The sequence below is a fragment of the Sinocyclocheilus rhinocerous genome, unplaced genomic scaffold, assembly GCF_001515625.1.
Source record: "Sinocyclocheilus rhinocerous isolate Xijiao unplaced genomic scaffold, SAMN03320098_v1.1 scaffold1993, whole genome shotgun sequence".
In the NCBI taxonomy this organism is placed as follows: Eukaryota; Metazoa; Chordata; class Actinopteri; order Cypriniformes; family Cyprinidae; genus Sinocyclocheilus; species Sinocyclocheilus rhinocerous.
Window position 1 is genome coordinate 144,680 of NW_015665016.1, and position 13,146 is coordinate 157,825.

General features: G+C 35.9%; 1 protein-coding gene across 8 annotated transcripts in view; it reads right to left on the bottom strand.

The window, feature by feature from the left end:
* Positions 1-11,376, bottom strand: part of LOC107730927 (clathrin coat assembly protein AP180-like) — a 48,449-nt gene extending 37,073 nt beyond the window's left edge. For all 8 annotated transcript variants that reach the window (XM_016541887.1, XM_016541886.1, XM_016541890.1 and 5 more), the window contains exon 1: positions 10,481-11,376. In XM_016541887.1, coding sequence (XP_016397373.1) covers positions 10,481-10,610 — 130 coding nt within the window. In that variant the 5' untranslated portion in view covers positions 10,611-11,376. The remainder of the gene's footprint in view (positions 1-10,480) is intronic.
* Between the last annotated feature and the right edge of the window lie 1,770 nt (positions 11,377-13,146).

Consider the following 13,146-nt stretch of genomic DNA (forward strand, 5'->3'; position numbering starts at 1 on the left):
ATATATACACACACACACACACACACACAGCTCAATTAGCCTTTAAAAACAATAAAGTTAAAGAAAAAAAAACTCACCAATAAAAACATGCATGTTTCAGAAGTTTCAGATTTTTCTCCAAAGTATAAGAAATACAATGCATATATTTTGTAGCCGAGACTGCATTTTTTAAATTGTTAAATTATGATCAATTGTAATTTATTTTGAATAGTTTTGAATAGACATTTTGTCTCCCTTTGAAAGTTTGATTCCAATAATGTAGGCCAAACCTGACCCCCACACACATATTCAATATTTATATGTCCATTTGTACAAGAAACTTACACAAAAAAATGCACATATTACAGAAAATCTGCTGGAAACACCGTCAATAATTTAAAAAACTATAGCATGAATGATGAACGGATATTAACACATTACTTTTTTATTAAAAAAAAAAATCACAGAATTTGTTTTCACTGTTTTGTAAATCTGAGCAAATAAAATCCCAAATTCATAACAGCTTGGTCTATGTGTTCATAGTTAACACCCCATCCACCTTATTTTTAACACATGTGTGGATGCTGGCATGTGTAACTTGAATGTACAAGGCCGGTGTCATCGCTTCCAGTTATTTTACCTGCAAAAAACAGTACGTTACGCTTTTTATACCACAAATTGGTATTTGTTATCATATTATTTCGATTTATGATCCGAATCATAAACTCACTGGTTCGTAGTGCAAATAGACCTTTTACTGCACTTTGTTATTCTTCAAGTTATTTACATATAATGGCTAATAAATCTACATTCAAAGAAAATAGCTTAATTCTGCATTGCAAAATAAGGTGAATAAATGCACTGGACACCTTAAGTAGAATGAAGTGACCATTAGCAGCAGAGAAAGCTCTAGTCTAGAAAATGCACTTTAGACATTCAATTAACCTTCAGAGGTATCATTACACAAGCCTGTTCACCCAGACTGTAAAGGCCATTGTGGAGTAATTGCAACTCACATTTATGCACGCTGAGATAGCTATTACAAACTAGGCACCAACATTACATAGGTATCATGTCATGTGTTACAATGCACAGAGCGGTCCGTCACTAAGCCAGTATTTTTAACTCTTCTAAAGACATGAGTAGGAGGGGAGACAGACATGCTTAAACCGCCTGTTTCCCTGGCAACCGCAGCACTTAGTCTGGTGTCGGGAAACCAGGTCTCCTTTGTTGAATATTAAGACACGGCAACATTTAATTAAGCAATGTACACAGCCATGGAGCGAGACAAGAGGCCAGTTAAAAGTCAATTAACAGTGAGTGTCCTCCTAATTGAATAGCTAAAGACTGTAAAAGAAAACCTACTGCCACTTCCACTTGATCTAACAGCATGTGTACACAGACTGCTTCATACAGCAGCTCTGATCCGGGTTGTGACTCAACACACGACATTATGCGTAAATGCTATTGAACTTAATAAAGACACTTTAGTTTGAACGGCAAACCTTTCAATGGGTGGTTGACATTTAATCATGACACGATCATAAATAAGATATAATACTGTATATAATATATAGATATAAGATATAATATACACTGTAAAAAAAAATCCGTAAAATTTACGGTAGAAAACCGGCAGCTGTGGTTGCCGGAATTTTACCGTAAAAAATACGGTAGCAACGTTTTAGGTTTTACGGTTTTAACTTAAATTTACAGTTAAATACCGTAATTTCATTAACTGATAAAATTTTATTATATACCAACCTATTGAAGTACTGAAATCTGTTTTGTACCTTTGTAATACACTGATAACCACCAAATGCAGGTGGTGATGAGAAAGTCACATGATGAACCAAAGCCCATCACAAGCAGCTTTTAGATAATAACATATATAGAAGGTGCACAGTGTCATTCACACAAACGCTAAACACTGAAATAATGCAATAAACATTCATTTAACAACATTAGGTGTAACGCACAACGCTAATATACAAAACTGATAAGAAAAAACTAAAAAGAAACATAGTTATTTCAACAAAAAAACATCAAATTTGAAATGTAACGCAGGGAATTCTGGGAATGTCAATTTACGGTTATTCACTGTAAATTATACGGTCTTTTTCACTTCCAAATACGGTATACTACCGTAAAATTAATGTCCAATACATGTAATGTCCAATACAGTTTTTCACCGTATATAGTAGGGGAATTTACCATTAACCATTTAACAGGATTTTACTGTAGCATTTTTACAGTCTTTTACCGTTAAATTCACGGTCATTTTTTACAGTGTATCTTATCTATAATATATATTGTTTTGCACTAGTATTTTAAGTAGGCCTACCACTCAGCAATTTCAGTGAATTACAAATCTTGTGATAGTATTCTGAGTACTGTTCATTCGTTTCAGTGAATTACCAACCAGACATAGAAAATCTGTTATCTTTAACATGATTAATTTAGGGCTATTTTTACATAAACTCTTATAGCAAGCAGAAATACAAGACTAAACCATGAAAATTAACAATATATTGATAATAACTTATACACAGCAACCTGACCACAATAGACCAAACTAGCGGAAGGTGACAACTGCAGTTTTACTTTTTCTTTAGAGTTCTTGGTTGAACAAAAATTGTTTGTCCAATCTTTACAAACAATATAGTCTCTTGCAACTTTCTAAAGTACATGCTAGGCCTCATTATCTACCTGTTTGCTAGTTTCCTGTGTTTATTGTCATGTTCATTACCAGCCTTGATTGTTCCCATATGTTTCTTTAGTCATTAGTGTTAATTATAAAACAACAACTCACCGATCAATACATGGTTACACTGACTAATGCTAGACACAGGACAAGGGAAATGTGTGGACTAGAAATACATAAGACCACACCTGATAACAAGACAACTGAAGAGGATTCCAATCACAGGCCAAGACATTTCTAAATAAAATACATGACATGAGAACACAATAAAGACACAAAAACTGAATACTAATAATCTGAAGAGAGATAGATTCACATCCTAATAATTAAAGGCACAATCAGATATTGCTGCAACAGTGATATTTCAAACTAACCCATTTCCATACAGCTCTTATTATTGTAGAGCATGCTCTGCGGCTGGGTGAGTTCTGACTAGGTTTGCGTCCAATTACTCACAGAGATTGTAAAATTATGTGAAATGATTGTGAAGGTGCATTCTTTGTTAGTTAAAGTGACTTAATTGTGTGTAATATTGCATGTTGTGGATGTGAGTAACCATTGCTGAGATGTCTACTCCTATAAGTGTCATTTTCTATGTATTGTTATGTCATATCATAAAAGCTTGTTTAATATCACAGAATGCTTCTGTAATATAAGCTGTCAATGAAGTGTCATGTGATAGTTTCTTTGAGTTTTATTGCAAACTTGCACAATGACCAAGCAACCAGATGAACATTTCATGCAAATCTTAGCATGCTAAGGTGCATTACAGTCAGCTTTTTATAACAAGTGATTGTCTTAAATATTTCAGACCTTAAATAACCTGGCCATGGTGTACTTATCTTATTGTTTTAGACAAGTTTAATGTTTGCATATTTTTACCAATATTCCCCAGCCAAAGATGCTATACTACTAGCTGCTTGATTTTACCGAAATTTACAGTTTCACCATGTCCATTCTGCAGAGCTATGCAAACTGACGAGCGTACTGGAATTAATATTGCTTTTAAGATAGAGTGTGTAAATAAAATGAGAGCTGAATATGTGTATTTCGAGAACAAAAACAGCCATGTACCGCTGCACATGAATGAAGCCTGAAAAGCTCTATTTATTTATAGGCCGCTCCCTGGAGCAAAACAACTGAGAGACTGCCCATGTGCCCTCACTGGCAAGCAGCGTGGCGACGTAGCATCCAAGAAGAAACCAGTGTAAACCAGCATGTACAGGAGAATATCTTCCTTTCTGTAGTGCAGATGAGAGTGTATATCATGCTTAAATCATATATTAAAGGGGTCATATGATGCGATTTCAATTTTTCCTTTCTCTTTGGAGTGTTACAAGCTCTTGTAATGTTCTTTTTAGCAGCATCATATGACCCCTTTAACATGATTAAAGTAATTGTTAGAAAACCTGGCAATTTGACAATTTTATTTCTGCTGAAGGAAATATTTTAACATTTTACAAATATTTAAGTAAATCACCCTTAACTTCCTTATGACAAGTTTGCTAATAATATTGAAAAACAGTCTAATGCCCAAATACACTTAGAGTACATATCCCAATAGTTTACTATAAGACTTTAATTTTGCTTAATGTGTTTAAGTGTGATTCAGTTAAAATATATTTGCAGTAAAATCAATATGAAATCTCACTGAACCCCATTTATTATTCCTAATGGATAAAATCAAGTCTCGCCCTACATTTTTCTACTCTGAAAAGAGTAAAATGAAAATATAATGTCACTTTTGCTACCAAAAAGTATTTTTAATCTTCTTTCCAAAAATACTTTACCAGACTGATCTGTGACTCAAAATTTGGTGAAAATGAAATACATATTGTGCACCTATATTTAGGAATGCACCAATATTATTAGAAGCTGGCCGATACAGATAAGTCATCAGTTAATATCAGGTTATGGCTAATAACCAATATATGGACAATATAAAAAAATCTAGATTATTTTGTTTAAATAAATAAATAAAAATCAATCAGTTAAATGCTACAACTGAATTTAGGCATCACAGCATTATAATGTGCAGCAAATTATGTTTTTAAAGATATCTTTAAGTGAGTATTAGATGATAGCAAAGGTAATATAAATAATTAAAATAGATGAAATAAGCATGCAGAGTTAAATCCAATATCACCCAATAAATTAAAATCTCTAATACCAGTCGATAACTGATATGGTATTATATGGTATATCATAGAATTTGAATGTGTGTAACACTGAAATGAGTCACTTTATGGAAGCAAAATGCTTTGCAAACACATTTCATGTTGACTGAGCATCTGACATCAGATAAACATGAATGTGTTATTATAATCACAGTGCTCTGTTTTACCTCTCCAGCCTAATCTCTAGTCCCTTGACCCATTTGAATTTCAATCCCCTTTCCCCATTTGGATAAACTAATCTCAATCTCCAGCATGACATTTATAATCTCAGTATGTCTGACTTCTCCTCCAATGTGAGAATCAGTACCATCCTACGTGGCCTAATCTCTAATGGCAGACCCGGTCTCTTAAAGGCTCCTGGGGGCCTGTCAGTCAGATTACACAGGAAACACATCTCGTCTTGCATTATTCATGGCACAGCGGTGTACTAACAGCACCCATTGATGCCATGTACACGACTGCCAGTGTGATTGTAGCCTGATTAACCCAGGCGACAAATTTAGCACTTTCACCACTAAGCAAGCAGCGCTACAAACATCTGTGCAATGAATGGACAGAAGAACATCTCTCTCTCTCTACATTCAAGTGCAACTATGTGCACGTGTGCTTATAGTGAAATCATAAATGACTCATTTTGGAGTTTTAAATTAGCATGCACAATGACTAATGCACAATGAATAAGGCTCCAAGGACGCAATGACCTCCAAGTCAGCAGTGTGGGGGGAAGGGTGCTGGAAAAATGACATCAGTGACATCAGTGCAGCACCATCTTTCACTCTTTTATTATCACACACTGCAAAGAGTGTATCACCAATGTTGCACCATTTGATTTGTAATTGCTGAAAGACATGTACAGAAAGAGCAAGCTAGAGCGACGCAGGCAGGAAGAGACAAAGAGAAAGAAAAAGAGCAAAACAGAGCGAAACCGATTCACAGAGATGTACTGAAAAATTCATCTTAGCCTGAATGCATTATTCTCTCGAGTAATGTGGTGAGTTTAATGTATTTCATAAGCTAAAAATCATAAATGACTCATTTTGGAGTTTTAAATTAGCATGCACAATGACTAATGCACAATGAATAAGGCTCCAAGGACGCAATGACCTCCAAGTCAGCAGTGTGGGGGGAAGGGTGCTGGAAAAATGGGAAATGGCAGAATATAAGAATAGAAGGAGGTGCTAGTTTGGTTGCAGTGGTGGTGTCCCTGTCCAGGGTACTGAAAGCACTCTGCCAGCCACTATGATTTGTCGTGATTGGCTGAAAGCTACATTTTAATACTGTAACATCACAGCAGCACTGCTGATTTCTCTTGCTGAGTGACATCAGTGCAGCACCATCTTTCACTCTTTTATTATCACACACTGCAAAGAGTGTATCACCAATGTTGCACCATTTGATTTGTAATTGCTGAAAGACATGTACAGAAAGAGCAAGCTAGAGCGACGCAGGCAGGAAGAGACAAAGAGAAAGAAAAAGAGCAAAACAGAGCGAAACCGATTCACAGAGATGTACTGAAAAATTCATCTTAGCCTGAATGCATTATTCTCTCGAGTAATGTGGTGAGTTTAATGTATTTCATAAGCTAACGTAAATTTTACTCTGATTAAGCTGTAAGAGAAACTCTTTAAATCACCACTTTGGTTAAAATGACACCCTGGTGGCCTCAATAACATCTTTTTTCTTGTGAAACTCAGATTAATGATTTACTTCTTTAGTCCCTCCCATCTAGCAGAGAATCAGTCATATATCTCCTTATGGTTATTAGACAAAATGAATCTTTTTCATTATACTGTTGATGTTTGAAACTCAAGTGCGCGTTTGAGCTCGACACCCTGCCCAGATTGTCTGGCCCCACATGGCCATTCTACCTTCAGTCTCCACACATAGTATCGACATAGAATGAACCAGATGCCTATGTGTATTTTTCATTCCTTGATTTCTTGACTCATCTATAAATATACATAGTACCGCGAATATGCATCCAATTAGAATAAGATTATGCTAAACAAAGCAGAAAAGCTAAATATCTAGTCAGCAGCCAATGCAAACAACATGTTTTCATTTAATTCAGATAATTAAGCATAACATTTTTAACATTGCTAACATTTGCAGAAATTTCACCTATAAAATGCTGATGTAATTGTCCAACAGCACTGGGATGTTTCATGGTTTGTAGTACTCTGCCGTTTGCATGTTCTTGTCAGTCTTGGGATTTTTTAGTGAAACTTTCTGCAGGTTACATCAATAAACCAGTATTAGGTGACAAGTGATGGTCTTTATGATTGAATCGTTGGAATCATTCAGGAAGGAAACAAGTGGCTGTCTTTATGAGTCTTTGAATCATTCACTCAACTGAATTGTTCACATATATTGATTCAGGAACAAAACACTGCTACTGTGTTACTAGACAATGCACAACAGTTTGCTGGACTTTCTTTGAAACCATTGTCATTGGTGGAGTAAAAACATAAAGAAACTGGCAGTAAGTTATTCAATATGAACCCCTTATTTTAACTTTATTCAAAATGGTGCTTGTTTATCCAGTAATTTTCCAAAACAGCTTGTTCACATTCATAAGTATTAGGACATTTTCTGTTTGACTAAAGTTGTTTTAAGGCGTTATGACATTAGAGAAATTTTGTGGGCAAAAAGATCAGTTGTTTATTGTCAAAAGTGTAGCAATGTAAGCACAGCTTGCACAAGTCACTTTCAAATGGCTTTCCGTTAGTGAACATGCCAAATTAAACTCAATGTAAAATCTGTATGGGAAATATTTCATCCTCACATGAAATTCCTGATTGCATGGATTCCTGTTGAAATTACTGGATTTCGTCCGCAAAAATTTGCTGAACAGAGGTAATGAGTAGAATAGTGTTAATTTCGTTAACAAAATGTATGACGAAAATTGTTCTTTGACGAGATATTTTTCCATGACTAAGGCAAGACGATGACGAGCCGACGATAAGGTCAATAAACGATAACTGTGACTATATCAACATGCAATATCATTGATGATGACTCTAATATATATATTCTTTTTTTTTTTTTATCAGTTTAACTATTATACAGCATGACGAAAATGTGACAAAGTTTTCATTGAATAAAACTAGACTAAAATGCTCAGACATTTAGTCGACTAAAACTTGACTAAACAAAAACAGAACAAGGTTGACTAAATATGATAACTAAAAAGTACATTTGACACCAGGACTAAGACTAATACTAATTTAAAAGACTAAGAGTAAAACTAAGACTAAATTAAAAATGGCTGACAAAATTAACACTAGAGTAGAACATGTCCAGTTAATGTAATGATCTACACCTATGGTTACTGCTAGGACACCTCGGTGAACTTGAGGGAAAATTATTTCATGCATCCACTAAAATCACCTTAGCAGCAGTTGGTAAGACATAATTGCAAAATTAGTTAAGTAAAGTGAAGTTAGTTCTGAAAAAAGCTCTAGCATCATTTGTTTGCAGATGCTAGTTGGTTTGATATTTCTTATCTAATGCAATGACACTAGGACATTTTAGTGTCAGTACTGTTTCATGTCTACTGTTGCTTCTGGTGTCCCTTAATGAGGCAGACCATTCCAAACACATGGCCTGATATAAGGAAGCCTTTAGTAAGCCCGAAATATCTTGATATAAACATCTGTGCAGTTTCCCTTGTCACTCAACATAAAATTGAGGCAATGACATTTTTAAACAGCCAGGGAGGATTTGGAAACCTCAGAAGTGAGGTGAAACAAGAAGTCTCTACATGCACCAATTCAGCAGCACAATCCACCCAGCAGGTTTAGAGTGACATTCTTCTGTTCCTATTCAGTGGAAATGTCCATGTAGCAAAATGCAATTTAATTTCTTCATTTTCTTGCTTTTTTTAAATATCAAAATATTAAAAAATTACAATTAAGTACACTTGATTAAAAAAAAATCAAGACAAGCCACGTTATGATACTGAAATGAGTGTACATTACAAAATGGCAGGTGAACTAATGAGTCAGCACATTAAAGAGATTGCTGAGAAATTGACTGAATGCTGAACGGTGCAAGCAAAATAATACTGAGGGGTTTAAAACTATAAACTGAATAAATATTCAGCACGGGAAGATCACATGGATGGAAACCAACGAAAAAAACTTCCAACCATGTGATTTTGTCCTGAGCTACACAGTTTAATTGCTTATCTCTGATTTAATTGACGTGTTCTGATTACCCATGCTCCTCTGAGACAGATGTGGGTGTGTCACAGTGCTTAGGAGCTTGGGACACCTGCCACAAACGGAGACCTTTTGTGATGCTGATCAGGACTATTTGAAAGCCATTGATTTAACACAATGCACCATATTTCAAAGAGAAAGTGCTCAAATTTCAGCATGAGCACATTTTAAAAGCTTTGTTTGTTGTATTTTTACTTTAAATATCACATGCACTTTAATACACAACTCCGGTTGAATTTTACATTGTTTGCCTGTTTTGTGTCCAATTTCTACCAACTCCTTTTACTACCAGTGATCTGGGTAAATAACATGCATATTTTGTCATTCCATAAAATTCTTTTACATGACACACAGTAAGACTGAGTTTTACACTATAATAGAATATCAAAGGGGTGGAACGTCTGTATCAAATTCTCCACTTAATGTTCCTGGTGACATCCTCACCTTTGACCTGAATGAGGAATGTATAATTCAGCAGGGGTGAATCTGAGAGGCAATGAAAACGGACTGGGGCTGCCAAAATACTTCAGTTTAGCTCTGAGTGCACTTCCTATCATGCTTTCAACACGGAGTACACTTACGGTAAACTTACAAGTTAGTAGACAAAAGGTACTAGACTAGAGTTTATAGTTAGAATACCTTGGCATTCAAAGTACATATTTCTCCCTATATTGTACATGCTAGACAGAGACAGACAGATAGACAGACGAGAGATAGATAGATAGATAGATAGATAGATAGATGAAATGCATTCAAACCAAATAAATTACTTTCCAAACTAATTACTTGGAAGAGTGAGAAAAATGGTTTGCTTTTCTTTCCAGGCCATACAGTGGACGGAAGCCATGTTCTCTGCTCATTCTGGCGTCTCTCTGCTTTGTGACAGACACACTGTGAAATGAGGGCTCATTAGTCACAGAACAATTGCACATATCCATTCCCAGACAGACGAGAGATAGAGAGATAGATAGATAGATAGATAGATAGATAGATGAAATGCATTCAAACCAAATAAATTACTTTCCAAACTAATTACTTGGAAGAGTGAGAAAAATGGTTTGCTTTTCTTTCCAGGCCATACAGTGGACGGAAGCCATGTTCTCTGCTCATTCTGGCGTCTCTCTGCTTTGTGACAGACACACTGTGAAATGAGGGCTCATTAGTCACAGAACAATTGCACATATCCATTCCACAATGCTGACACCAAAACAGCACCGTATGCCTTTATAACCGATTCAGTGGTATATGATGACCTTTGAGGAGCCATTGCATGAACATAATGGGCAAAGTGGGCAAATAAATTATTAATAAGTGTATGGGTGAACGGACCCATGGTGTAGGTATATTTGGTATGAACAAGGCAAGGAAAGGTGTAATCTGAACCTGAACCCACTTACATTCGAGATGTTTTTTTTTAGGTGCCATCACTTCATGCGTGGTCGCTTTACACACCGCACGAGCCACCTCGGATCCCGTGAGGCTGTACTGCGCCGCGGCGATGCGGTCCGTCAAAGTCTGACCCGACATCTCCCGTCCCTCGCGGATTCAAACGCCCTTATTCCCGTATAAAGAGACGCGTCGAGATGTTCCAAAGCGTCCACAAGAACGAGGCCCTTTAAAATGGATTCTCGACCACAATTTGCGATATTAATACGATGTGATTGTTATCAAGACCAAGCTGAGATAAAGTCTTTACCATGGATGATGAGCAACGGACATATTTAAGGCAATACTAAATCATACAGAGCGAGACTCTGTGTTTACTATAATATACATTTCAGGTCAACGCCTGCGCCGTGTATTCGCCTCGTGGGGATGCGGGAGCATATGAGATGCGTAATGACTATTTCAACCGCAAATAGTTATTTATAAAGAGTAAACGATGAGCTTTAAGGTTATAAAAGACAATTTTTATAAAGTCTTAAAAGATATTCCTCGTTATTTCCGCGTTGTATTGGAAGAGGCTGTTACGATGATGCTCGGCTCGACCAGTCGTCCTTCTCTCCTCCTCCAGATCAAGGACTAATCTTCCTGAAAAAACCCCGCTCGATGTGCAGTCACCCAAACCTTCAAACGGCTTGCGTTGTTCTCCTCATCTCTAAAAACCGCTCGCCTTCCTTTTCCTTCACCCCGTGGCTATGTCCAGGTTTGAACAATTGCTGAACTAGGAGGATGAAACGCAGCGATAACGGGAAGCCGCGGTCCCCGCTGGACTCGATATTTATTTATTTGTGCTATCACTCCGCCCCCTCGCATGAGTCAAGTCACACGTCATTAAAAACCCAGATTGCGTGCGTTTTACTATCTGCGCCCAATGTATGTGTGCTTTTTATTGCTATGGTAACTAGTGGTGGGGATTTTGATTCATTTTAGAGCCTCGAATCTTTTCAGTCAATTCACCTAAAAGATCCATTCACGGATTAGTTCAGTGGCTACTATCCGTGATTGAAAGAATGTTCAAGAATCATGCATTTGCTTATCACGTTTGTCATCTGCTTGGTGTGACTTTTTTTTATTAGGCTACATAAAACAACAACAAAATGTCATGAATACATAAAATAAATAAACTATTTTATTTAAATAAAGTACTTACGTCATTTTAGTGGTGTATTGTTGTACGGTCTCATTTTACACAATCTTAACCCCCTTCCCTTGTTTTTGTTTGTTCAGTTCACACACAAACACTTCAGTTCATTCCGTTCGTTCACAAACGAAAAGTCCCATTCAGACTCGAACACAATCCGTGTATCATTCGATCCAGGGGCGTAGATTACGCGGGGGATTATTATTGGTTATTGTGCAGCAGTTAGCCTATCTGATTTCTAAACCAATTAAAAGCTAGAAATGAGAGAACAATTAAAGCTGACTATACACTACCAGTCAAAAGTTTTTGAACAGTAAGATTTTTAATGTTTTTTAAAGAAGTCTCTTCTGTTCACCAAGCCTGCATTTATTTGATCCAAAGTACAGCAAAACTGTACGAAATATTTTTACTAGGCTATTTCAAATAACTGTTTTCTATTTTAATATATTTAAAAATGTAATTTATAGTGATTTCAAAGCTAAATTTTTTGCATCATTACTTCAGTCACAATATCCTTCAGAAAGCATTCTGATTTGCTGCTCAAAAAACATTAATAATTATAATAATAATTTAAAAATGTTTCTTGAGCAGCAAATCAGCATATTCGACTATAAATGACAGAGTATTAAGTTATTTCCCCTCGATGGGGAAAAATCCAAGTGAACATCAATCAGTACTCAATATTAATTTCAACTGCTTTAAATATGACTGCTGCTCATTTCCCGTGCACTTCAATACTGGTCTGCGCTTGACTGTAGTCGCGGCTGTCTGCTTATTGAGTTTATTTAACCCATCGCAATTTATTGGAACTGTGTGAACTAGAGTGACTACTCCTATATATACCCAAGCCAATTTATTATTCTTTCCTTATGTCTTAGTGTTTAAAATATTTAATTTTAAACAAATTAATTAATTAAACAAACATACCTTTTTAATTTTTGGAAAAAACGTTTTCTCATTTTTCTACTTTCAATATTAAATAAAAAAACGAATGATCGAATGATACACGGATTCAACACCGACTCGAATAGCCGAATTCGTTTGAGTCTAATCACTGAAACACCAATTTATGAACGAATTCTTCAAGTCAAAGAATCCTTCAAGTCAAAGAATCGTTCTAGGTGAATGGTTCACAAACTAACCTGGCACATTACAATCAGCGTGGTTTGCTCAACGTAAGTATAATGCAAAACTAAAGGCTTATTTCGTTAGGTTTGTTCAGTTAAATCACAGTTTAAAGAAGGGAAAAACAGATGTAGCGCATGTGACACATTTCTGATTTATTTCCTCTCTCCCACTTACTCTGATATGCAACAATATATATATATTTTTTCATTATGGGTTTGATCATTTTCAAAGCAACATCACTTATAACTGTCCATGTATTTTTTTTTTCTTACACAAAAGGTTTTTGCTGACACCACTGAAAACTAATCCAAAAGGAAAGTGCAAGTTTGATTAGTTATGGACATGAGGTCT